The 26,070-nt window shown below is 44.0% G+C and overlaps 1 protein-coding gene, 1 non-coding gene and 1 pseudogene across 4 annotated transcripts; 1 reads left to right on the top strand and 2 right to left on the bottom strand.

Annotated features, from left to right (window-relative positions):
- Window positions 1-376: 376 nt before the first annotated feature.
- On the bottom strand, window positions 377-519 carry LOC114045014. Its single transcript, XR_003569328.1, has one exon. It is a non-coding gene; the product is annotated as a U11 spliceosomal RNA (small nuclear RNA).
- A 291-nt stretch (window positions 520-810) lies between these two features.
- TAF12 (TATA-box binding protein associated factor 12) lies at window positions 811-25,953 on the top strand. 3 transcript variants are annotated; one of them, XM_027864597.1, is made up of 6 exons: window positions 811-937; window positions 16,294-16,545; window positions 18,492-18,569; window positions 19,599-19,713; window positions 25,061-25,149; window positions 25,497-25,953. In XM_027864597.1, exons 2-6 carry the CDS (start codon window positions 16,378-16,380, stop codon window positions 25,530-25,532), a joined length of 486 nt encoding a protein of 161 aa, XP_027720398.1. In that variant the 5' UTR covers window positions 811-937; window positions 16,294-16,377; the 3' UTR covers window positions 25,533-25,953. The 3 variants fall into 3 exon arrangements, with proteins under 3 accessions (XP_027720398.1, XP_027720399.1, XP_027720400.1); XM_027864598.1 differs by lacking the exon at window positions 811-937 and adding an exon at window positions 4,955-5,022; XM_027864599.1 differs by lacking the exon at window positions 811-937 and adding an exon at window positions 4,986-5,079.
- Window positions 11,909-12,827, bottom strand: LOC114044859 (annotated as a pseudogene).
- Window positions 25,954-26,070: the final 117 nt, after the last annotated feature.

Below are 26,070 nucleotides of genomic sequence, written 5' to 3'. Positions count from 1 at the left end.
AAACTTCTTAAGTTTACAATTTTACTTAGTTCCTCTAAGGATTCATAAGTTAAATAAGTTGGTTAAGGGCACAAAACGAACAGTTCTCAGAAGCAAAACTGAAATAAACATCACATAACATGAACATACATTAAAGAATATGCGCATTCCATAACAAGCAAGTACATAGGTATGTCTTTACTGGTTATAAATAAGTGCCACCCACACCATTTAACTCTCACATACCTCTATAAGTAAGGCTTGATCAATTCACGCCTTCCAATGCTTTAAGTACATGTAGCACGTTTTTTTAAACTGAACTACCCATTAGAAAATAACACCCAATAACACTACAAAAGCTTCCTCAGAAAAACTTAGCTTTTCTTTACGTAATAAGAAGGGCGCCAGGACCAACGATCACCGGCTGCCCAGCTAACAAAAATTGTGCTTCCGAAATCTCTTGATGTCGATTCCGCACGAAAAACGACTGAGGACACCCCCGCCGCTCGACGTGTGCCATGCACGACAGAAGCCCTTTTTAAAAGGAGCGTTTTTAGGACTACCACAGCGATACAGAACGACACATTCTAAAGTAAAGGTGAGTACATCTTAGACCTTCTTTCCACCACATCTGAGTCTGTGGAGTATATCTTTTCCTTTAATTTTCGCGGGCTCAGTTGGGAGGGGGCTTGGAGCATAGTTTCCCCCCCAGCCTCTTTTGAAGACAAAGTCTTGTATGCAAATGAAGCACGCGGAGCCTTCTGGGAAGCCAGGGGCTGGAGGTGCTATGTGAGCGGGTGCGGTTTGTTTAGGGCGGAGTCTGCGGTGCTGGAGGAGGGTGGGAGGATGTATCTGATTTCGAGAGCTCTTGATTTGGGCGCTGCTTTTCCACGAGTCCGGGAAGGAGCTCTGTGGTCCAGCTCCCTCACCTGTAATTGACTGAGGAGGAACCCGAGAGGTGAGAGAGATATCTCTTAGGGCAAGACTGCCTTAAGTCAACAATAGCAGACAAGCCGGGTTTGAACCCGGGCCCCCAGCTGCTTTCAAGCCCCAGCTTCAGCAAGAAGCCCTTCGCGATCTCCCTTACTACTGGTGCCTTCGCTCGGTTGGTTGTCTCTAATTTATTCTGTCTGTAGCTTTCATGTAGATAATTGTTTCTTTGTATCCCCTGCGCTTAGCCCTATGCTTGTCACAGAGTAGGTGCTTAATATGTGCTTGTTAACCACTGGCTGACTGGGTCTCGGGGCTACCAGCGAGGTCCTCCAGCCTCTCCTTAGTTCCCAGGCAGTCAGTCTGTCCAAGCCTTGAGTCCAGGCTATAGCTGATAACTGCTAGGCAACTTTGCTGAAAGATTTGTGAGAGGGCATCTGGAATAGATGGGAGGCTTGGAAAGAGAGGAGGTTAAGAAGATAGGGTCGGAGAGAGAGGAGAATGGGCTCTTATTATCACTCTTTTTTAAACTCACAGTCTCTAATTAGCTAATCTGAATAACAGAAATGTAAATGATATACCTAATCTAATTTAAATATATCAACAGCAGTGTATTAAATATGTGTTATATATAAGTAAAAGTAATATAAATAATTGAAAAATATCTAAAAGCTTTCTTCAAAACCAGGTGCTTAAGAATAAAAGGACATATATACTGCATTTTTTTAAAAATAGTCCAGCCCTATCATTTCAATCCAACTAATACAGGTCTGTAACTCGCCTGTAATTTACTTATTTGGGGGTGTCTGAGATATAAGGAGACCTGCCCATCATTCTAAACAGTTACCATGAGTTTAAAGGCTGTGATTATTAACCCCATTTTACAGATGAGAAAAACTGAGGTTTAGAATTTGCAAAGCTCAGCACTGGCAAAGCAGTCTCTTTTGAGCCTCACCTTAATTGGAAAAATAACACAGATTTTCCCTTTTACTGTAGAATAACCCGAGGGTCACCCAACCCAGGGTCAAAAAAAAAAGTCTGCTTTCATCCAGTGACTCCTACTTAACTAAACTGAGAACTCCGGTGTACTTGCATCTCTTGGTGTGGCAGGTAAAAGATGAAATGACTGAGGAATCAAAGATTGGAGCTTCCAAGTATCCGGATTTTTTAAACAACACATGCCAATAACCTAACAAATCGTGACCAGGCCCTTCAGCTTTGGCACTGGACACCAAATACATTAAAAACAATTAATCAAATAAAACAAATTAATTAAAAGAAAATAATTAACCAGGAAACAAAATTAGGTAACCTGATTTCTAATTGGAGGAAAGCTTAGGGACTTTCCAAGTCAGGAGAGGGAGAATGAACAGGTGCAGTTCTCTGAAATCAGAAAATGAGGTTTTCCACTTCCCACTAGTGGCTGTATTCAATCAAAGGAACATGGAAGCAATAAAACTGTTTGATCAGTATGGGGTCAGTTTTCAGATAAAACTTATGGATTGCTTGAGATGTATAATTGTGAGGTAACTCCTTTCATCGATCTTTGGACCTGAGTGGGTTTCTGGTCAGCATAACCTGGGTCATTAGTTAAGGTTCTCTAAACAACAGGTAGAGGTGATCCAGCTTCCCAGTCAAACAGGTTTAGGTTCAAACAATGCAATAAAGTTTTCTCACAAGACAGACATTGGACCAGACACATAGCTGAATAGAAAGGGAACTGAGCTAGCTCCAGAACTGAGTCACAAGATGATATCAGTATGGTTCACCCAATTCCCACTATCACTTGCTGTTTTAATACCTTCGCTGGCTACACTTGGGTGTGGAGTGAATCTCCCCAAGGCGGAATCTTTTTGGAAGCTTCCGAAATGGAAAAACAAAAAAACACCTGATGCCAATGAGAAGCAAGCCTTCCCCCCATCCCCTTTAGGAAGGCTAATTGTGGCTTTCAGACTTGAGGAGCCGTTAGGAAGGACATTTAAATTGAATACTTCCTAATTTTCAGACCCTCTCTGAAACAGCTCCGGTATCTGCAGTTCAGTCTATTCTTTTTTTTTTTCATTTTTGTGAGGCAGTGGGGGTTAAGTGACTTGTCCAGAGTCACACAGCTAAGTGAGTGTTATGTGTTTGAAGTCAAATTTGAACTCGGGTCCTCCTGACTCCAGGGCCAGTGCTCTATCCACTGCGCCACCTAGCTGCCTCAGTCCCTTATTTTTACAGAAAAGGAAACAGGTCTAAGGAACTAGCCCAAAGTCATTCGACCTCAGTGGGAGAGCCGGCACTAGAACCGAGGTCTCCAGATTCTCAGCTCAGTGTCATCTCTGAGAAACAATAGGAGGAATTATGTTTCCACAGAAACAGCAGGTCTGCAAAATATCAGGGGGCTCATAAGGAAAGAGCCTGGGCCAAAAAGACATGATTAAAATCAGAATGCTTGCTATTGGTTGGAACAGTCTATGAGCAGGAACTGAACCGGTTAAAACCAGAACTGTGGTCAAATCGCAAGACATACACATGGAAATGGGGGGGGCGATACCTAAGAAGGTAATAAGAAAATATGGGCCGGGGTATCTGAAAAGAGAGTAATGGGAGATGTAAACAGGGGCGGAGAGCTTAGTATGCAAATAAGGAAACTTCTGATTGGTTTATAACTAAAGAACAGGCCCATGGGGTGGGAATAGTCTCATAGAAACGTAGTATATAAGTGTGTGTGTTAGTGCGTTCCTTAATTCGTTCAGCACTCGACTTACAGGCTAGCGGTAAAGCTTTCCTGGCTTCACCAACGAGTGTTGTCTTTCGGTAAAGTGAGCGCGTTTCTCGTATCTCACATCTCAAAGCGATAATTCCTTGGAGAAGTTGTGTCAGGCAGTACCCCTGCGATTTCCCCTGCAAGCTCTGCACAAATTCCATACAGCACCTCTGTATTTCAACAAGTATTTGTTAAACGCCTGTTGTACACCAGACAGGCAGCTTCTGTGCTGGGTCCAGGCGGTTGGACACAAAAAAATGAAACAATTCCTGCCTTCCAGGAGCTTACAAGTCTCCCAGGGAAGAAGTAGCATGCACAGAGAGGAAAATACGATCAGTAAACCAACAAGCATTTGTTAAGCTGGGGATACCAAGGAAAAGCAGAAACAGTCTCTGCCCAAAGAAGCTTAGATTATAAAAGGAGTTGGTGGAGGTGACATATCAATAAATACAGAGTAAAAGGAACAGTATCAGAGGATTTGTCACTAGCCTGGGAGAACCAGGAAAGGCCTCCTGGAGGAATTGGAACCAGGTCGCAAAGGAAGCCAGGGATTCTAAGAGTCGTAGTCGGGGGAAGGAGAGTATTCCCGGCATGGGGACACAGCCTGGGCAAAGGCACAGAGATGAGAGGTGTAACCTCATGTATGAGGAACCGCAAAGCCAGTAAGCCCGCATTGTGGAGAATGCGTGGAAGACGACTGAATGTCAGAAGACTGCAAAGCTAGCAAGGGGCCAGGATGTGAAGTACTGCAGGAAGCATGCATACAATTAACAAAAGTAACTTCTGGAGCTTCTGAGATAACTCTGTGGGCCGCCTGCCCAGGCCACTAGGAGGGCAGTGCCAGGGAGGTGAAAGCCTTCAGAATGAAACAATGTGTTGTCATCCCCCGAGATATTTTAAGCTCCCTGAGGGCAGGGACCGTCTTTTTCTTTTTTGTATCCTCGGTGCTTAGGCACAGAGCCTGCTACAAAGTAGGCGCTTAATGTTTATTGAATGAATGAATGAATGAATGAATTTAGGCAGGAGAGGACAGGGCGCCCCCACCTACCCACCCCCGGTCAGCTCCCAATCCAGCTTTCCCCACGAAGTCAGAGCGCTGGGTCGGGGCCACCAAGTACCGAGAGCCCAACCCTCCGGGTCTCGTCAGTAGGAAAGGTGAGAACACTAAGGGACAGTAGCGTATAAACAGCGCGCATGCGCACGGCGCAGATCACGTGGGCCGCAGGCGGGCTTCTCACTCATCCTTGCTCTCGCAAGACCAGCCCGCCCGGAAAGAGCTTTGGGCTTCCGGGTCACGAGGCGGGGAGAGCGGTTGCCGGAAGTAGTCGCTGAGGGACGCACAGTCGGACCCGGCAGTTGAGAGTGTAAGTTTGTGCCGGCTGGGAGCCAGGGGATCATGGACAGATAAGACTTGGCTGCGGGTGAGTGCGGGGCCTGCCGAGGAATGGGGGCGGCACGTCTGCGGGGGTCCGTCGGTCAGTCATTTCTTAAGCGCCTGCCGTGTGCCGGGCACTGTGCTGAGCGGTGGGAGGGGGTGAAGGAAGGGGCGGTTGGGTCCAGGGGGGCAGGACGCTGGTTCTAGGGGAAGCCTGGGTCCGAGGAGGCAGAGGAGCGGCCCAGAAGAGGAGGCTGTGTCTGCTGGAGGAGATGCTGTGTCTGGGGAGGGCCGGGTACGGTGGGGAGGGGGTGTGGCCGGGGGGCAGAGGGAGTCGGGGAAAAGCTGGGTATGATGTTGGGGGGCGGGGGGGAGCCTTGTCTGCAGGAGGGAGTGGTTCTGATGGGGAGAAGGGATCAGCAGGAGGGTGGGGTGTGTAAGATAGGGCTTGGATTTAGGAAAGCGGGTTGGGGTCTGGCCGGGAAGGACTTAGAAGAGTGGGGCTGGGTCTTCTGGGGAGGGGAGAAGGGACTGGATTTGAGGGAGTATTGTTCCTCCAAACCCTTTAAGATCATTTCCTCCCTGTGTGCTGAATTCACATAGTTTTCCTCCTCCTGTGAGACAGCAAAGTGAGTAAAGAAAATTGTACGGGGACTTGGCTACAGGAGGAGCAGTAGCAAAAGAGCAGCAGCTGTTGAGAGACGTCCTACCGCCCCACCTCCTTCTCCTGTACTTTTCACAACGTCATTTATTCTGGAAATGTTTTAGAATCTTGTCTAAAAAGTAATAGCCAGTTCATTTTGACAATCACTTAATCTGTTCATGGCCCTTGGCCAGTTGTTATGGGGGTACAATATAAACAAGGCAATCCCTCCTCTCAAGGAACTTTTTAATTAGTAGGGGATATAAGACGTGCACACAAAAGCAGCTAAAGCCATAGGTGCTTTAGGAAGGGCAGTCAGCTCAAAGGTTTAGGCTGGGAATGAGGGGTGGAGAAATTCTGGTGGAGGATTTATTTGAGCTGGTCTTCTTTGAATGATTGTTCTGGTTTGAAGATGGGAGATAAGACATTATAGGTGGAGAGATCAAGGTAAACAACCGCAGGGCATATTCTAGAATCTTATAAAACAGAAAAAGTTTCCCAAATCCAAATGCTGTTTTTAAAAATTCATAAATTTTTGTGATACAAGATAGATAGATAAATAGATGGATAGACAAACACCGAGTACCTTCCCTGAAAAATTAACTTCTTGGAGTCAGGAAGACCCAGCCTCAGACACTTAAACTAGCTGTGTGACCCTGGGTCAGTCACTTGGCAGCCTCTGTTTTCCCACTTGTAAACCAGGGATAATAATAACACCTACCTTCCAGGGCTGTTCTGAGGATCAAGTGAGTTAACACCTGTAAAGCCTTTTTTGCAAACTTTAAAGTGCATTATAAATGCTAGCTCTTATTCCAGTGCATTTCACATCTACTTCTGAGGTTTACTGATCATTAACAGAAAAGGTCAGGAACTTAATTTTGATTACAATATGATATTTGTTTTGTGATCTGAAGTTTGTTGCCTTAGTGTTTGTCTTTATTTACACTGTTGTAGACACTGAATATTATTTTGATTGTTTACTTTAGTTTATAACACCATATGTAACTTTACATGTTTCTCTCATTTCTTTATATTTGTAATTCCTTAAGATGCAATATTTCATTACATTCATTTGACATAGTTTTGTTCATCTCTTCTTCAATAATTCTGTGTGTATACATGTACTACACACACACACACACACACGTCTATCCACACACATTTTTTACGTCATCCATAAGTCTCTCCCCACTTCAGTCTATCTTCCATTCAGCTGTAAAAGTGATCTTCCTAAAGCACAGGTCTGTCACTTCCCTGCTAAATAAACTCCAGCAGCTCTCTGTCATCTGCAAGATCAAATATGACATTCAAAGCCCTTCATAACCTGTCCCTACCCCCTACCTTTCCAGTTTTCTTGTATCTTCCACATACCCTCTGTATATTCTTTGGTCCATTGTCACTGGCCTTCTTGCTCTTCCACAAAAAAAGACACAGCATGTCTTGGCTCCAGGCATTTTCTCTGGCTGTTCCCTATTTGTGTAAATCTCTCCCTCCTTGTCTCCTTTAGGTCCCCGCTAAAATCCTACTTTCTGTAGGAAGTCTTTCCTGATCCCCGTCAATTCTAGTTTCTTCCTTCTGTTGATTATCTCCAATTTATCCTATATACAGCTTGCTTGTATAGAGTTGTTTGTATATTGTCTCCCCCTTTAGGTTGTGAGTTCCTTGAGGGCAGGGACTGTCTTTTATCTTTCTTTTGCCCAGCACTTAGCACAGTGCCTGGCACATAGTAGGTACATAATAAATGTTTATTGATTCTGACAAAAACAAACTTTTTCTTATATACTTTATTCCTGGCAGACTCTAATTGTGACTCTGGGGAAACTACATGGAAATGAATTGAATCTAGATTTCAAGAAAGTACTTTAAGAACTATGGGAAGACTGAAAATGAAAGCATGCAAAGGGAAGAAAATAAAACCAAAGAGTATATACATTGACAACAACCAAGTAATTAAGTCAACAAGAACAACAAATTGATGTTATACATATAGTAAAGGAAATCAGAAGAGATGGGAAAACAAGGAATTTATGTTAATGTCAATATACACATCTTAGAGTGGGATTAACAGTTAATAAATCACAATGTTATAAACACAGATGTAGCCATTTATGGTCCTGTTTTGTTGGGGCTTGCATGTTCTTTTTTTTTTTTTTTTAATATTCTTCATATAATTTAATAGCTGATTTATGTAGTTAAAATATGTGTATGTATATATGTAAATGTATATACACATATATATGTATTTTTAAAAGACTTTAAATATCTTTTGATCCAATCCCTAGATTCAGCGCTTAAAATTTATAGTTTTATTTAAAGTAACAGTAATAGCAACAAGCATTTATTAAGGCCCCCTTATTTGTAAAGCACTAGCTAAAACTTAGTTGCTATCCTCAGAGACCTCTAATAAGTAAGACACAGACAGTGATAATGTGCAGTATTACATGTGTTACTTGTGTGTCATATGGGCTTCAGTCCCTTAAATTAACATTTATGTTTACTGTTATGATTACTCTTTCCATATCTTTTCACCTCTCAAACCTTCCACAGCTCTGTCTCCCTTCATCCTCTGTGCTGAGAATCTTGCCTTATATTTCATTGAAAAAAATTGAGGCCATTCAAGAACTCCCTCCTGTTCCCTCCTTATCTCACTTCACTCGGATGCCTTCTGCTATTGTTTTCTCCTTCACCCTTGTTTCACATGAAGTAGCCCTTCTTGCCAAAACAAACCTCTCTGCACAAAAGTGATCCTGATTGCCCCCTCTGTCATCTCTACTCTCTCACTAGTCTTCAGTCTCTCCCTGTTTACTGCCTCTTCCCTACTGTCTATGAACATCTCGCCTCCTCCATCCTCAGAAAACCCTCATTCGGTCCATCGATCCTTGCTAACTACTATCATATTTCTCCTTCCTTTGGCGGCTAACCTTGAGATGGCTGCCTGCAACAGGTACCTCCATTTCCTTTCCTGTCACTCTCACAACTCTCTTGAGTCTGATTTCCAGTGTCATCATCAACTGCCCTCTCCAAAGCCATTAAGGATCTCTTAATCACCAAATCTAATGGCCTTTTCTGTCCTCATCCTTGACCTCTCTTCAGCCTTTGACACTGTTTATGAGGTTTTTGTGACACTTCTCTATCCTAGCTGTCTGACCACTCCTTTGCCTTCTCTTTTGTTGGATCTTAAACCACCCAATGCTCACTAACCATAGAGGACCATCAAGGCTCTGTCTTGGGCCCTCTTTTCCCTCTATACTATTTCACTTGGTCCCCTCATCAACTAAGCTCCCAGAGTTTCAAATATTATCTGTATATAGAGGATTCTTACATCTACAAGTCTATCCCTTAACTTTCTCCCAGTCTCGAATCTCCAGTTGCCTATTGGATATCTCAAACTGGGTATCCTATACTTATCTTAAAGGTACAAAATATCTAAAACTGAGCTCATCTTTCCCCCCACACCCTCACCTCTTTTAACTTACCTTTTACTGTTAAGGTTACAGCCTGGCTACCCCAGGCTGGCAACTTAGACCCCTCATCTCCCATATCCAGTCAGTGTTCAAAACTTGTCACTTCTACTTTGATAACATCTTTAGTGTATGTCTCCTGTTTTCCCTTGACACTTCTCCCATCCTGGTGCATGCCCTCATCGACTCACCTCAGCACTATTGTAATAGCCTCCTATTTGGTCTCCATTCCTGTTGTTTCTCTCCACACCAGTGCATCCTATATTCAGCTGTCAATTTGATTTTCCTAAAATGCAGGTCCGACCCCTATCCAGTAAAATCCTGTGGCTCCCTACTGGCTCAAGAGTTAAATATAAATTCCTCTCTTTGGTATCCAGAACCCTCTGTAACCTAGCCCTGTCCTCCCTCCAGTCTTCTTACACCTGTCTCCCCTCCACAGACACTGATCCAGTGACACTGACCTCATGGCTGTTTCCTAACACAAAGTCCATCTCCTGACTCTGGGTACTTTGCCTGGCTATCCCTCATGCTCGGAATGTTCTATCCCCCTATCCCTATTTATTGACTTCTCTGGCTTTCTTCAGGTTTCTGCTGAAGTCCCACCTTCTGCAAGATCTTAATGCTTTCCCTCGGAGACTACTCCCAATATATCCTGTTAGTATCTTGTTTGTACATAATTGTTTGCATGTTGTCTTCCTGTTAGACTGTGAGGTCCTTGAGATCAGTGACTGTTTTTTTGCCTTTCTTTGTATCCTCAGGGCTTAGCACAATGCCTGGATCATAGTAGGCACCCAGTAAATGTTCATTGATCAATTGATTAATTGCTCTCAACAATCTTTGGGGCTTACTTTACCCCTTTCCAGCTTCTCCCTTGAGAACATTCATGTTTGTTCCTCATCTTCCCTTCTCCTGATGGGGTCTCCCTGTCTTGCCTAGGCTGGAAGCATGGTGACCACTCACAAGCCTAATTCCACAGCTGATTTACATGCAAGTTTGATTTGTTCTGTTTCAGACCTGGGCCAGTGGAGTCTCCTTAGGCAGCCTGGTGGCCCCACCCTCCCTGGGGTTCACTATATTAATGCCTGACTTAATGTCGGCATCCATTTGGCACTAAGATACTACAGCTCAGCATTCCCAAACTCAAGGGATGGAATAGCCTGAGCTTCCCGTAGAAGCAGGGATTACAAGCATGTACCATCACTCCATCTGGTCTGTGTTGTTCTAATAGTCCTTAATACCTGTTGGCATTATAGGACAGATTTTAGTTAAACCACGACAAAAAGCACAATGGAATCAGGAAAACTCTTTGTGGACAGCATCAAGCCATACCTCCCTCTGGCTAGATCCCACATTCCCTGTAAACCACATGACTCACAGTGCCCACAACTTCCTGCCATGCTGACTTTTCCCTTTGGGCCTCTCTCAAGGGCCAAATAAAACTGGTCCTTTCTGTTTCCTCTTCCAGTTTCTTTTGAGACTCCCAATCTTAAAACCCAGCTTTGCCATACTACCTCTGGGATCTTGGACAGGTCATTTGTCCTCTATAAAAGCTTCTTCATAGTTCAACCAAGGGGTTGGCTTAGATGACCCCTGGGGTCCTTTCTGGCTCTACGTCTAATGTATAATCCTCTGGTCCTTTTCTTCTCTCTTTAGCTGTAATCCTTCCATGTCTCCGTCTGGCACAGGCTCTTACATTCATATGATGCCCTGTCAGTGCTTCTCCTTTTGGGGGTGGGGGGCGTGGGGAATAAAAAGATAAATAAGACATGGCTCCTGCCTCAAGGACCTTGCAGTTCAGTAAAGGAGATAACATGTCCATAAATATACAGTTGGATCTGGGATCTCTTAAATGTAGGTAATTCGCTCCATTAAGCAGATTGCAACCCATCCATTTTTGCCCATCCTGTCACACTAATCCTCCTGTGAATTTGCCATGTGGGGCCCTACCCAATCTTTAGGAGCTTGGTGTTCACTTGACTTTCTGTGGATACCAGTGGAGCATACAGGCTGTCCATCAGTCTTTCACTTTTGCTCTGTAACCAACCCATCTATTTTTCTGGACACATACTTATCTGATAACATCTTTTAGGCAACTTTTCATATAACCTTTCTTATTTTTAGAACTGTAAGGGGCCTTAGAGATCAAATCTAACCTCCTCATTTTATGGACAAGGAAACTGAGGTAGAGCCCGCTTTCCTAAAAGCAGCCAGCTAGTAAATCTCTGAACTGGGATTTGAAGCCAAGTGCTCTTGATTCCAAGTCCAGTATTCTATCTACCACACCATCATGCCTCTTACAGTTTTGGGGTTGACTTTGGGTAGTTGCAGGGCTTTTTTTAATGGTCCCGAATTTCCTGAAACAAAGACCCATTAAAAAAATGCAATATACTTTTATTTTAAAATCAGTCACAAGTCTGAGCCTAGACCTATGGTGCCATTGTACAAGTTACAAATGCTTAACAGCTGAGGGCCAGTGTTTAGTAGCATTAAACAGTGAACGGAAATCCACATAAAACAAATGTCACAGTGGCTTCCACTAGAACAGTGTGACCCCTTCCATATTGTTGCATTTGAGTCAACACTGCTCTTAAAACACATTTAAAAACTTAAGAATTAAGTTAGTGCCCTCTCCAAGTCCCCTCAGTTCAAACTAAATTTACAATTAATGGCTATCAACAGTTTCTCTGCGTTGATACTAGCTAAAGCACAAATGATGCTAAGGAATGGTGCTGCATTCTACTTTATAAGCATTAGACAATGACCAAGTGTTGATATCCTGGGCTGCTACTTCTTCCTGGAAAACTTGTGGTTCTTGTTTTGTTGCCTGCATTGCTGTTCTGGTCCAGACATCACATGATAGAGAGTGGGACTCTGGAAGTCATTGAAAGAGAAAGTAGCAACAGTACAAGCACTTGTGTTTTAAAACCACCTAGAACCTTCCACATGTGTTTCTGGTAAATCACAGCATTCTACAATTTGATCAAGGCCATCACCTGGTGGTCCCCATGTGCTATAAGAATAATGTTTCATATCTGGTTTGAGTGTCTTTCACAGAGCAGTCTTAACATGTATGATCAAACGGGATGCAATTAAATGTTTGATATTCTCCATCTTTCACATGATATATAAAGATTTGGTCATTTTCTTCATCAGAACCTCTGTATTCCTTTAATATGTAGGTTGGGTTTTTTGTTTTATTTTTGACAATGACATTAACCACAAGTGTAAAAGGGATGCAATATAGTATCTCTCTGGTCACATATATTTCTGACTCTAGATTCAGAAGGAAAATACTTATCTTATGTTGGGTTGATTGCACCTGTTATCTGTTGAAATTTAAGCTTGACCCCTTCAGAACCAGGTAAGCCCCCACTAACCAATATCAAGTGGATACATGTTGAAACTAACCTCAGCCTTTGTGTCAGAGATACATCAGACATCAGAAACTGCTTAGGCAAAGGTTTCTGGTTCAGTACAGTTGTTTCCCACATGGAAGCTGACTCTAGCAACATTCATATTCAGTGTTTTGTTTTTTTCTGGATCAAGGACAGCCTACTTATTTTGAATGGTACCAAATTCATCATGTAGGTGGCAAACAGCTTTGGAGTTATAAGTGGCATTCTACAAAACCAACTTTGCCCAGTGATCTCTGGCAACTTTCATTCACTTGACTTCACTGTCAGAAGTCATCTTCTCTCCATTGTTGTCATTGTACTTAATTTGTGACATTTGCTTGGACGTGCCTAGATGATTCTCTCTGGGGGCACCTGAAGACTTTGCATAAATTGTATTTCAGTCTGCTGGCATAGCACATTCAAATCCTGCCCCTAGAGTAGCAAACGTTTTCTCTCTAGCTCTGCCATTGTGACATTTGAAGCATAAAAAAGAGATATTCAAAGAAATGCTCATCTACCATCCCAAGGGTTTCTTTAGGATGTCTCCAAGGTGAGCAGCAAAGAAAGTGTCTTTATCATCATCATTAGAAGAAGAAACATCATTAAGTTTTGGGTAAAATATCCTTAAGAGTAAGCCTTCATCAAGGAAATTGAAGTCAAATTTGTTCTTGCCAAACTGTTACTGGTTTCTTGGCATCTTCTAAAAGGCAACAAAATGGGAAATGAAGAAGTGGAATTTAGAGGCTAGCTCTTTAAGAGTATAAAGAGGCCACGTTATTGAAATCTCTGAAGACTAAGCTGAGAAGTTGGAACCTCATTGATTCTCTACTGCTGATTTGGTCTGTACATAAAGTTAGTGCTAATGGAAGAGAGGAAACGGGTGTGTGGTAAATTGGGAGGCAGAATTGACAAGATTTGGAAAGGTAGTTGAGAATGTTGCTTATGAGCCCTATGGAGTAATTGAACTACGGCAAGAAAATAGATTTGATAATCTCATAGGCAATATCGACCTCCCCCCACCCCACTTTAATAGGTATAAACTTTGACTCCATTTATAAATTCTGTTAGGATTATGAAGGATACTTAAGCTTCTACAGGGGATCCATCTGATAACAAATGATAGGTCTCCAAATGGGTGTCATTTTGTGGCTTTCTTGGAGATGAGTATTATCTGGTCATCCATAGGAGGTGAGTTTGTTTCTATTCTGTGGGCTACTTCCTGATAAGTGTTTTGGTCACTTCTTTGTCACAGGGGAGATGACTTAGGGAGTTGGACTATATAGTAGGTTGACAACCTCCTTGGCAATAGGGAAAAGCAAAAGTGATGCAAAGACAGCCATGGTATCTTACGTTATGGAAAACAAGTTGTTTTAAAACACACTTAGTTTCTTCATGCACGTGCTACACCCCTTGTAATAGGTGCTGCTGAAAGTATTCAATAGCTGGGGTTAATTCCCCAACCCAGTAGACATTTGAGCATAACCTTGAGGTCCTGGTTATAATCTAGAGAAGAAGTAGCTCATTTAGACAACACCTGTGGGAAGTTAGAAGCCATGGCTGAATTTCTCTTCCAATATATGCATTCATTTAGCAAGTGCCCCTTACCTTGTGTGAGGCATACAGCCTTGGGGCAGAGAATAAGATCAGTGAAACATGGTCCCTGCTTTCAAGGATTTTAACTTCGAGTAGGAAAAGTGAGATTATACCGAGGTAAATAGAGTATCATTTAGAATGTGACAAGTGTGTAAGAATACAAAGTGTTGTGAGAATAGGTGAAGGAGAAATCTCTTTGGAATTATGCCTTAGGGTCACTCTTTTTTTATTTTCTTTTTTTTTTCTTTTTTGCTTTTTGGTGAGGCAATCAGGGTTAAGTGACTTGCCCGGGGTCACACAGCTAGCACGTGTCAAGTGTCTGAAGCCGCATTTGAACTCAGGTCATCCTGACTCCAAGGCCAGAGCTTTATCCACTGCGATACCTAGCTGCCCCCCTTAGGGTCACTCTTGAGTTAACTGTGTGATTATTTATGTTGTATACTGGGTTTGTCATCCATGGTTTATATGCAGTTCAAATCTTGACATGATAGAGTCCATTAAAGAGAATCTATGTAACAAATTTCATTTTTTTATACTGCCACAGAGAAGCTTCATCTTAAGTATTTGAAATATGAGCCTGGAGGCAGAAAGAAAACACTGGTTTTATATTCTCTAACAAGGGTCTTTCAAGTACCTGTGGGATTTGTCATGGAGTCAGTATAGTTTAAAGGGAGCACGTCTGCATTGATCTCCAATGGTTCTCTGGCCAATTTGTAGCTTCTTATAGAACACTCTTCATTATTGCTTTAACACCTCAAAATATATATTTCAGCAACACAGATTACAACCTCTCTACCCACTTGTACATGGTCTTCATGAGTTGGTGTGGTTAAAAATAAAGGGACCTCAGAGGCTATCTCATCCAGTCCGTATCTGGACAAGACTGGTCCTTGGACAACTGACACATAGTGCATCACGAGGCCTGTTCACACAGCCTTTCTAGGGTGTCATAACCAGCTGCAGGTGGCTTGCTGCGGGTATAGCCCCCAGGATCCCGCTGTGCCTCAGTGAGGCAACAGTCTGCCTGCACGTATGCACATGTGCACTGCTGAGGGTTTGCCAGAGTTCTGAAAGGAGTTGGTCTGATATTGTTTCTAGCCCCAAGGGCCTGTGGTTGTACAGCTAGGCTGCATATCCCCACCTATCGGTAGGCTGCTGACAGTTTCATCTGCTCTGAGCTCATTCCTAACAATAGACATTTACCCTTCCAGGAGCTGGTGGGCACCCCCTGGAGCAAGCCTTAATAAAACTGGCTTCGTGTGGCCAAGCGGGCCATTTTTCTGGGTGCTCGTTAAGGACAAGCAGCCTCCACCACCTCCTCTCTCTGGCTAAGACCTGACAGCCAGTTCTGACATAGGAAGAGGGGGCATTTGGTGCCAGTTGTTTACTTTCAGAAAGATTTAGGCAATGGCTGCTCCTCCTTTCACTGGGCTGACAGCGGTTGCTGACGTAATTAAAGATCTAGACACTCAGATAGCTGTAAGTAAGCTGATTAATGTGACCATGGCATCTGTGGCCAAAGTTTTTGAGTGTGCACCATCTTATCATGCTAACAGGCTCAGGGCCCTTTTTAAAAGACTGATTTGGCACCTTAAAGATTAACAACAGAACCAAAATTGCTATTGATGGTAAAAGATAACTTACTCTTAAAATTGTTAAACTTTGTGTGTGTTGAACATAACTGCATTGAGTGTTGGTGCATGATGTGGTGTGTTAACATGGATTACTAATTTCTGAATCATAGGGGCTGTGCTCCTATCTGCAGAGGTGGTCATGGTATATAGGTGGAGTTCTTTTTTGGTTATTTGGATTTAATACATATTTTTCCCAAATGATGATGTGTCTTTACCAAGTGTTCTGTTTCTGTGTAAACCTCAGAAATATCTTACTCTTTTCAGTCAATGTCTATATTTGATTCTTTGATCCATTTGCCTTCTTCCTGTTCTGAAGACTATTTCAGATAGGCAGTAAAGGAGAGATGGTTTCCAAATGTCAGGTAAAAGCTATACATTGGTTTCTGTCTCCATTTTTATAATCAAAGGTATCAACTTGTGACCATTTCAGATGAACTTAAGTTCTGAAAATCTAACAAACATGCAGTTTTTTTTAAATGTCCCCCCTTTGTTACTGATCCTTCTGAAATATATTTTTATGTTTTCTTTCCCCAGTTGATTGGCCTCGGTCCCCACAATCCCAAAAAAAAACAGGACCTTGACAAGCTCCATGAACTGAAGGCCAAAGCCCGGCAGATTATGAACCAGTTTGGCCCCTCAGCCCTGATCAACCTCTCCAACTTTTCATCCATAAAACCAGAACCTTCCAGCACCCCCCCTCAGGGGTCCATGGCCAACAGTACCACAGTGGGAAAGATGCCAGGCCCCCCGGGGGCGGGGGGGCGTCTTAGTCCAGAAAGCAATCAGGTATCAGCTTTCCTATTATCATAGGCTTCTGGGAGCTTTGTTCAACATTTACTAATGCCAGTGTTATGTGTTGGGCTCTATACTTTTATTTCTCTATGATAAAAGGCATGGACACAAGCATTGGGATAAATTATTAGAAGAGAATAGGATAAGGATGTTTGAGCCCATAGCTTTCTTCATTTAGTTATATATTTTCTCTAATCTAGCCACTGTTCTGAAACCTCAGTTGCTATAATTAAGTACCTACCATGTGGCAGGTGAGAGGCCTGGCCTTGGTCAGTGCAAGCTAGGGTTAAGTCCTGCCCATCAGCAGTGGCAGAGGCAGTGTCCTCACTGGGAATAGGTCTTTACACAAATGAAATTAAAGGTCCAGACCACAAAAGGGAGAATACATTAGGCACTAGGGATACAGAAACAGGGCAACCCTCATCCTCAAGGAACTTAAGAGTCGACAACATAGACACAGATTAGGTACAGAAATAATTTGGGAGAGGGGGATGAGCACCAGCAGCTGGTGGGATTTGAAGAGAGGGCCCTGAAGCTGAGCCTTGAGTGGAGCTGGAGATAAGAAGGGAGAATTTTCCAGATATGGCAGACAGTCTATACAAAGGCACAGTGTCATGTGCAGAAAATAGATAGTCCAGCTTGGCTAGAATGTAGGGGGAGTTGGGGATAGGATTGTGAAATAAGCCTGAAAAATAAATAGAAGCATTTATACAGCACCTACTATGTGTCAGGTACTGTACTAAGCACTTTTTTACAAATATTGTCTCATTTGAACCTAACAACAGTCTTGCTAGGTAGAAGTTATTATTATCCCCATTTTACAGTTGGGGAAACTAAGGCAAATGGAGGTTAAGTGATTTTGCTCTTGTAAGTAAATGTCTGGGGCTGGATTTGAACTCAGGTCTTCCTGATTCCAGGCCCAGCACTCTATCCACTGAGCCACCTAACTGCCTCTAAGGAGGTGGGTAGGATTGTAGATTCAGAGTTGAAAAGGACCTCTGACATCATCTAGTCTAGCCTCACTATTTTATAGATGAGGAAGTTGGGGCCCAGAGAGGTTAACTGGGGTCCTAAGGTCAAAAGTGGTAGCTGGCCAAGTCAGGATTTGAGCAAAAGTTCTTTCATCTCCAAATCCAGCATTCCTTCCACTGTTGTATTTTTACTTATTTTGTTAAATGTTTCCAGTTGCATTTTAATCTTGTTCTGCTGCACTGGGAGTTTGAGGGGCCATAAGTTTGATACCTCTGGTGTATAGGGTAGGTTGAAGAGGTAAGAAGGTCCAAGCTGGGAAACTATTCCAGTAACCTAGATGTGAAGTCAGGGGAGCGACATCCAAGGAGGGACAAATCTGAAACACATTTTGAAAGAAGAATCAGAAGAACTTAGTAATTTGATGTGAGAAACAAATCAAAGATCAGACCCCCGTGTTTCCAGCCTGCATGACTGGGAGAAGGGCAGGGCCGTTGTTCCCAAGTGAAGCTCAGAAAGGAAGCCCTATGTGTGGGAATAAATAAAAAACCTCTCCTTGGTCAACAAAGCCAGGAGGCCGTGTGGGGGCAGTGTAGAGCTGCCAGGAGAACTCAGATGGTTCCTGGGTGCCTTGCCTGCCTCTGAGGTCCTTGAGTGTCTCTGCAATTCCCAGATGCTCAGAATCTTTACACCTCTCTGGTAGTACATTGTTTCTCCAGGTGTGCAAAGGTCTTGCTCTCCTTTCCACCTGCTCTTCCTTAGGTGTACCTCTCAGAAGCTGTTAGAGCTGGCTCCAACAACAGTGGGTGTCTCAACAAGGTCCTGTGTGCAAAGGTTTACCTTGGGGTCTTGCATTGCTGGGCAAATAGCTAAAGGGCAGAATTTACATTAACCGTGTGTTTGACTCATCACAAATTGACCTGTTTATGCATTTACCTAAAGCATGACTGAGAATTCTCCCTGTTCACTAGGTTTTGACAAAGAAGAAATTACAGGACCTGGTTAGAGAAGTCGATCCCAATGAACAGCTGGATGAAGACGTGGAAGAGGTAGGGGGATGGGTGCAGGCAGGGTGAGCAGCCTTGGTTACAACCAGACCCTTAATGGTCTTTTCCAACCCTTTGACCAATCTGAGAATTCCTTTGACCAGCCTGAGAGGCTGGATGCCTCTATTTGAATACTCCCGGTGATGAAGCAGCTCCCTATTTCACATAACGGCTTCAATTGTTAAGAGTTTTTCCTTAGAGTGAGCCAGGATTTACCTCCAGCCCCTTTGGCATTGGAAGAAATTAAAGCCCAGAGAAAAGCAGTTTTCCCACCAAGGTCACCAAAGTATTAAGTAGCAGAGTCAGGCTCTGCCTCCAAATCCTTCCCATTATACCATGTGTTCCTGTCCTTTAGATGGTACCCAGTAGGGGATCCACAGGAGAGAAGTACTGGGAGTTAGAGGCCAGAAGAGCTGGGGGTGTGAGTACCGTCCTGTGGCTAGTGAAGCCCATCATATAAATGTGCGGTAACTAAACAAAAGTAAGAGTTAGAGCTGCCAGGCTGATGATGGAGACCAGCTATCTCCTTTACCCATTGTTTCCAGGCTGCTGCATGACACCAGAGAGAATCTGGGTGAATAGTAAGGCAGTCAATCATTGAGCATGACGCCAGGCAACCAGGCTGACAAATTTTTGTTTCCCAGTTGAATTTTGCCTGGCTGTATAGGCTTCATGGTGACTCATCCTCACAACACTTTTCTTGGACTCCTTGTGCAGTGCCTGATCAGATACCAGTCAGTTCTTCCACTGGATGGGGAACAGCTGAACCAGGAATGGACAAAGACTGGTGGGCATCCAAAGAGGGTAGAGTTGGGCACAAGTAGTCCAGCAAATGCCATTTGCCCTCATTTGCTCATGAGAATAGCAGAGAGTAAAGGCCTGGTGGTTGCATGACGTTTCTCTGTCCTGCCCCACTCCCTGCTGACAGGAATCCTGTCTGGCTCAGGCAGCTGTCTTTGCCAGTCACCCATCTGCCACCGGGGTTTAAGCCAGAGCTCAGATGTGGCCTGTTTTCCTGCCATCCCCCTCCAGATGCTACTACAGATTGCTGATGACTTCATCGAGAGCGTAGTGACGGCAGCGTGCCAACTGGCCCGGCATCGAAAATCTAACACTTTAGAGGTCAAAGATGTCCAGCTACATTTAGGTGAGTGATAAGCATGCTGTGGATTGGCAGCTGCAGGTCTGTGAAGAGAAGGCCTGGGAATGCCAGGACAATGGCTGGAGTCAGTGTGATGTGGCTCAGCATTGACCTTGGCATAGAGGGCAATGGGGGAAAGAAACTTCAAGTTCCCCTGGAAGAAACAGCCAAGAGCGGAAAGCACACCCACTGGGTCTGGAGTTGGAAAGCCTGAATTTGGGTCCTGACCCTGATATTTATTAGCTGTTGGTGAGGGACCTCTCTGAGCCTCAGTTTACTAATTTGTAAAATGGTGCTTATGACTTAACAGAGTTGTGAGAAAATGTGAGCTGCTGCTGTTATGGCTTTGAAACCCTCAGGAATTAATCCACAGACATGATCTGGTGAAGAGGAGCACATGTCTTTCTCAGTAATTCAATTGAGCAGATATTTACTGAGCACCCAGTAAGTGGAAAGCACCATGGAGCAGTCTGGAGTGTGGCTCATGGCCCAGGCAGCGCAATATTGGGAGGGATCGCTGCATGTGGAGTCTCAAGACCTGAGTTCAGGCACTGGCTCCATCATTTGTTACCTGGGTCATCTTGGGCAAGGCAATTAAGCTCTCTGGGTCTCAGTTCCTTCTTTTGTGAACCAAAGGGAGTGAATTAGCCCTTCTAGCCTAAAGCCTATGAAGAAAACATGGACCTGCCCTCTGGGAGTTTATGCTCTAATAATGATGACACATGTATAAATAGCCATAGCACCAGCTATAATGTGGAAGTCCACGGAGAGCTTTGATCCCAAGAGGGAGGTGTCATTTGGAGTGGGAGGATCAGGGGAAGCTTCGTAGAGGAGGTGGGAGCTGGTGGGGTAGGGGACAAAGGGAAGGATATTTTAGCAAACGTGGAGATGCATAGAGCATTTTCAGGGCTTGGCAAGGAGTCATTTTGGTTAGAGTGGAGGCTGTGCACAGTGGGCTATTGGGGCCTAAGTGTGAAGGTCCTTGAAAGCCAACTCTGCCAGGGGATAGAAGAAGGTCACCATTTCAGCCTTCATCGTCTTGCTTTGTTGCCAAAGAGATAGGACACATGTGAAAATAGGAAGCATTATCACAACTGTTTTTTGCTGTTTAAAAAAAAACTGGCTGAAATAAGTCACTTCAGAGACCAAAAAGCAAGGAATTAGCATAGCATAGCCCCTAGCCCGAGGCTGAGCATGAGAAAGGCCTGCTCCTCTGTGGGGTGGAAGTGTGGGAGGCTGTGGGAGTGGCATCCCGAGGTCTGTTCAGCTCTTCCTTAAGCTTCACTATCAGCAGCAGGCAGTACTGGTCTTTTCCTTACCAAGTAATTATGTGCGCCCCCACCCCATGCCCGTTGAGATCACACAATGTACACGTCTTGATTTACACAAAGGCCCATATCTGAAAAGTCGTGTTTTAAGTCAATGATGTGAATCAAAAACTAGCATGAGTTGTTCTAATTTACTGAACCCTGACCCGAATCCAAAAATTTTTGTAAATGAATCGTGCCAAAGTTTTGTTTTGTTTCTCCTACCCAGTCCTAAGCACCTAGCACTTCAAACTACAAGTAAACCTACTTATTTTCTAGAAGTTATCCCGTTAAATATTAAAACCATTTATTATTCATTCAGCAGCTTGGTGGTACGTTGAATAAGAGCACTGTATATATAAATACTGCTTGAATGTTGAGCCAGGGATTTCAGTAAATCAGTTCAGAGAATCCTAGAGTGTGGAAGATGGAAAGGGACCTAAGAGACAGTGTAATCTCATCCTTTGTTTTTATAGAGGAAGAAGCTCAAGGCCCAGAGACGAGCCTAGAGCAGACACTTCCTTACTGTCTCTTGTGGTTTACATTAACACGCTGGACCAGCCACAAGTCCCAGGTTTCAACACGAGCTGCTTTCTGTTCCTTTGCCTGGTCCCAGCTTTTCTACGTGTGTCTCTGCTTCTGGCACCCTGCTCTCTCTGGTCAGCACCCAGGTTTCAACACGAGCTGCTTTCTGTTCCTTTGCCTGGTCCCAGCTTTTCTACGTGTGTCTCTGCTTCTGGCACCCTGCTCTCTCTGGTCAGCACCTGGCCTCCACTCCCAGTCTGCTCTGTCCTGCTGTTCCCTGCCTGAGGTAGCAGAGGGGCTGTAAGCCCACTTCAGGCTCTCCTTGGAGCGTGCATCCAGACTTGGCCCCTTCGTTTTCTTTTTCTTCTAGGCTCTTCTGCCTGTCCTCTCCCAAAAGGAAATTCCTTCTAGGTCGAAAGCCTCCAAATCCTGGGGAGCTCTAAGTGATGTCAGCCCATAAACAACAACACACACACACACCCACACACACACACTCTCCTTAACAACGAGCTCTCCATGGCCACATCTGTGTGGGAGGGGCATTTACTCCAGTGTTATATCCATTTTCTTATCTGTAAAATAGGGATAATGGTCTCCACCTATCCCACAGAGTTGTGAAAAAAAAAAAAAAAGGCAGTTTGTAAATACTAAAAATGGGCTGCTAGGTGGTGCCATAGTGCACAGAGCGCAGGGCCTAGAATCAGAAGACTCATCTTCCTGAGTTCAAATCCGACCCCAGACATTTACCAGTTGTGTGACCCTGGGCAAGTCACTTAACCCTGTTTGCCTCAGTTTCCTCATCTGTAAAATGAGGTGGAAAAGGAAATGGCAAACCACTGCAGTATTTATGCTGAGAAAACGTCAAATGGTATCACAGAGAGTCAGACATGACTGAAAACAACTAAAGGACAACAGAATCCTAAAATGCTTAGGTCAGTGTGAGTGGTTATTATATGCAAAGCTCTTGTGCTAGGAACTGAAAGGTTGGTGTGAGTTAGTTAGCTGTGGGACCTTGGGCAAGTCGCTTAACCCCTGCTTCAGTTTCCTTAGCGCCCACTTCCCAGGTTCATTGTGAGGATCAAATGAGATAGTAATTGTAAGGTGCTTGGCAAACCTTAAAGTGTTACAGCAGTGCTGGCTGTTATTATTTTTACTGTTAAATATTGCATGCTTACTGATGCCAGGGGGTCCTGCTAGATGTTGTAACTAACTAGCATTTCATTGAGTTCATGTCTATAGGATTGCGGATTTTGAGCTGGAAGAAGGGATCCAGTGGTTATCTGTCTGCCTTGCCTTTGTCTCCCCCTGCTTAGCCCAGTGCCTGGCACATAAGAAGTGTTTTACAAATGCTTATTGATTGATGGCCAGATGGTCCAACCCCTCATTGTATAGATGAAGAAACCTAGGTTCATAGAAGGCAAGGGACTTTTCCAGTGTCATACAGGTAATAAGGGACAGAAGCAGAGTTTGAACCCAGGTCCTTGGACCCCAAAGCCTAGTGCTCTTTCTACTATTCCATGCTGCTTTGAAGTTAAAAACTTTCCTAAAGCAAATCCTATTGTGGATGTCCACCTGCATCCAGTGCCAGTTACTGGTCAGAACAAGATCAATAAGTAGGCCATAAGCTCTTGAAGTCAACTCAGTAAGTGTCCACCCATGTGACCAGACAGAGCCTGGGGCTCTGAAAAGCAGGATACCCCGAGTTCTCAGGCCACCCGCTCTCCTCAGCCTGGCTTTGAAGTGATGTAGCTGAAGAAGGGCCAGGTAGCTGTCATCCCACCCCCACATCCCAGGTCCACCCTTGATGTTGAATTCAAGTTCTTCCACAGAGGCTTTCTCTGACTTCCCCGCTCCCCAAAGTTGGCATTCACTCTGCCCTTCTCACGTTGCATAGGCTTTGCTCATACTTTTGCACACTTTACTTTGCATATTATATGTCACTTTGTATTCTATTTATCTTTTTTTTTCACTTTTTAATTTAATTACTTTAGCATATTTTAAAATCTGAGTTCCAAATTCCCTCCCTCCTATCCCTCCCCCATCCATTGAAAAGGCATGGAATATATCAAGTATACATGTGAAGTCATGCAAAATACATTTCGGTATTAGCCATGTTGGGGAAAAAAAGGGCAAGGAAAATAAAGTTTAAAAAGTATCCTTCATTTTGTCCTCGGAGTTCATCCGTTCTTTCTCTGGAGATAGCATTTTTCATCATGGGTCCTTTGGAATTGTTGTTATGTTGATTGTTATATTGATCAGAGTAGCTAAGTGACAGTTGATCATCATTACAATGTTGCTGTCGCTGTGTACAGTCTTCTGGTTCTTCTCGCTTCACTTTATCAGTTCAGATAAGTCTTCCCATGTTTTTCTGAACCTACTGCTTGTCATTTCTTATAACAAAAGAGTATTCTGTCATAATCATACACCGCAATTGATGGGCATCTCCTCACTTTCCAGTTCTTTGCCACCACAGAAAGAGCTGCTATAAATATTTTTATACCTGTGGGTCCTTTTCCCTTTTCTTTGGTCTCTTTGGGATACAGCCCTAGAAGTAGTATTGCTGGGTCAAAGGGTATGCACAGTTTTATAGGCCTTTGGGCATAGTTCCAAATTGTTCTCTAGAATGCTTCGACCAGTTTACAACCCTACCAACAATTCATTGATGTACCTATTTTTCCACATCCTCTACAATGTTATTTATCTCCTTTATAATTTCTCGTAAACCTCATGAAGACAAGGACCATTCCTTGTCCATGTTTTGTGTGCCCCTCCCCCCTCTAGCACTTAGCACTAATTGGATAGGGACAAAGTAAGGAGAGGAGAGCCTCAGTAATTGAATGGATATAGAAGAACTGAGGACAACAGAAAAGGTTTTTTAAGCTAAATTGGAAAGAAGAGGAAGATCCCAGAATGGACAGGAACACTGCTCATGGTAGAGCGTATGGTAAGGAAAGACAGTGAAGGCAAAGATGCCCAACTCTCCTTTGACTCCTATTTTCTCTGCCGAGGAGAGCAATCTTTGGGCTGGAAAAGACCCAACCAAAGTAGCACAAAGGAGCTGAAACCCCAACTACCAGGGACAGCCCTGAGCTGTCCTTGATGAAGCCCAGGGGAGCTAGTATATCACAGGGCATGGAAAAAATGGGCAGATGTGATCTTGTCTAGGGAGCCAAGGGGATGGCTCGGTGCCGAGCAGTGGGGGAGCGAGCAAGAAACAGAGTATTTACAAGTGAATGTGCATGCGTCTATCTGGATTAAAGATGTGTGGATGTGTCTTTAACATGGCTAATTTATCTCTAGAACCTCTCAAACTTAAGGCAGAAACATGGGGATTTCCAGGATTTTCTATCTGTCCCTTCTGACTGCAATTCTGTAATCAGTAGTCAGAAGCCTAGCCTCTTCTTATCAGTGATGAAAGAGGAGGCTTGAGGCTTTGCCCAGCCCTAACCTGCTGGGATTTCAGGACCTCCTTATCATGGGCTCGCTTCCCACCCTCACCTCAACATTTTTCTATCTTCCAGAGCGCCAGTGGAATATGTGGATCCCAGGTTTTGGTTCAGAAGAAATACGACCCTACAAAAAGGCCTGCACCACAGAGGCTCACAAACAGGTACAGAGGAGGACAACGAAGCTGTTCTCATGTCCCTTAGTCCCCACTCCACCCCCCAGGGATGGGCTCCGGGGAACATGGAGCCCCGCAGTGGTAGGTTAGCCATCCTGTGCATAGTGTAACATGGGGTCTGTTAGAAATGGTCCGGTTGGTGCCGTCAGGGTTTATGTAAGAACCATAGCAGCAGAAACATGTGCTAGGCCTACTACAGGTCTTGTTCTTGTGAGACCATGTTCCCAGGCCCAGGGAAAGCATCACATCCCCTTTCCTCTTACCCAGCGAACAGGCCACCATGCCTCACCCTCGCCTTGTCAGTAGCTTGAATATTATCTTTCTTTCTCTTTCAGAGAATGGCCTTGATCCGCAAAACGACCAAGAAATAACGCATGGGAGGGGCAGGGAGAAGACGGCACTGCATTTGGAGACACCGGAGAGGCCTCCACAATATCGCCTATGGAATTTTTTTTTATGCTTTAAAGAGAAGCATATATATTTTTATTAACAGTACAGCAATATCTATAGTGACTGAGGAGACCTGCCAAAAAAAACCTAGCCATTATATGGTCCCAGTTCCCTTTCCTTTTACTTGCCCTCTCAGAAGGGAGCAATGTATCTCAGCCCAAAGGAGGTTTTATTTGTGGTTCATCCTAAGTGGTTGTCCAAGGGACAGAGAGCATTCTGGTCGTGTTTGGTGGACAGTAGAGGTTTCTGTTTCCCTTTCCTCCCCATACTTTGTAACATCAGTGTTTATATGAATATGACTTTGATTTGTTTTTCAGAAATAAAGATGTTATTAAGCTAACAGTGCAGGGTGCACTGGCCTGGTGCATCCCCTTTGGGGAGAAGAGAGTGAAGGGATGAGGAGACAACTGTAGACAGCAGGGGGCAGTGTTTGTTAACGGAATTGTATTTCTAACTGGA

Source organism: Vombatus ursinus, unplaced genomic scaffold (assembly GCF_900497805.2).
Source record: "Vombatus ursinus unplaced genomic scaffold, bare-nosed wombat genome assembly UNPS02014775.1, whole genome shotgun sequence".
In the NCBI taxonomy this organism is placed as follows: domain Eukaryota; kingdom Metazoa; phylum Chordata; class Mammalia; order Diprotodontia; family Vombatidae; genus Vombatus; species Vombatus ursinus.
This window is presented reverse-complemented; position numbering and strand designations above follow the sequence as displayed.

Excerpts from the sequence above, each read along its gene's own strand:
- TAF12 (XM_027864597.1), top strand. The coding sequence starts at position 16,378 with ATGAACCAGTTTGGCCCCTCAGCCCTGATCAACCTCTCCAACTTTTCA. Across the intron at positions 16,546-18,491 it reads TTAGTCCAGAAAGCAATCAG|GTTTTGACAAAGAAGAAATT; the intron begins GTATCAGCTTTC and ends CCTGTTCACTAG. Across the intron at positions 18,570-19,598 it reads TGGATGAAGACGTGGAAGAG|ATGCTACTACAGATTGCTGA; the intron begins GTAGGGGGATGG and ends ATCCCCCTCCAG.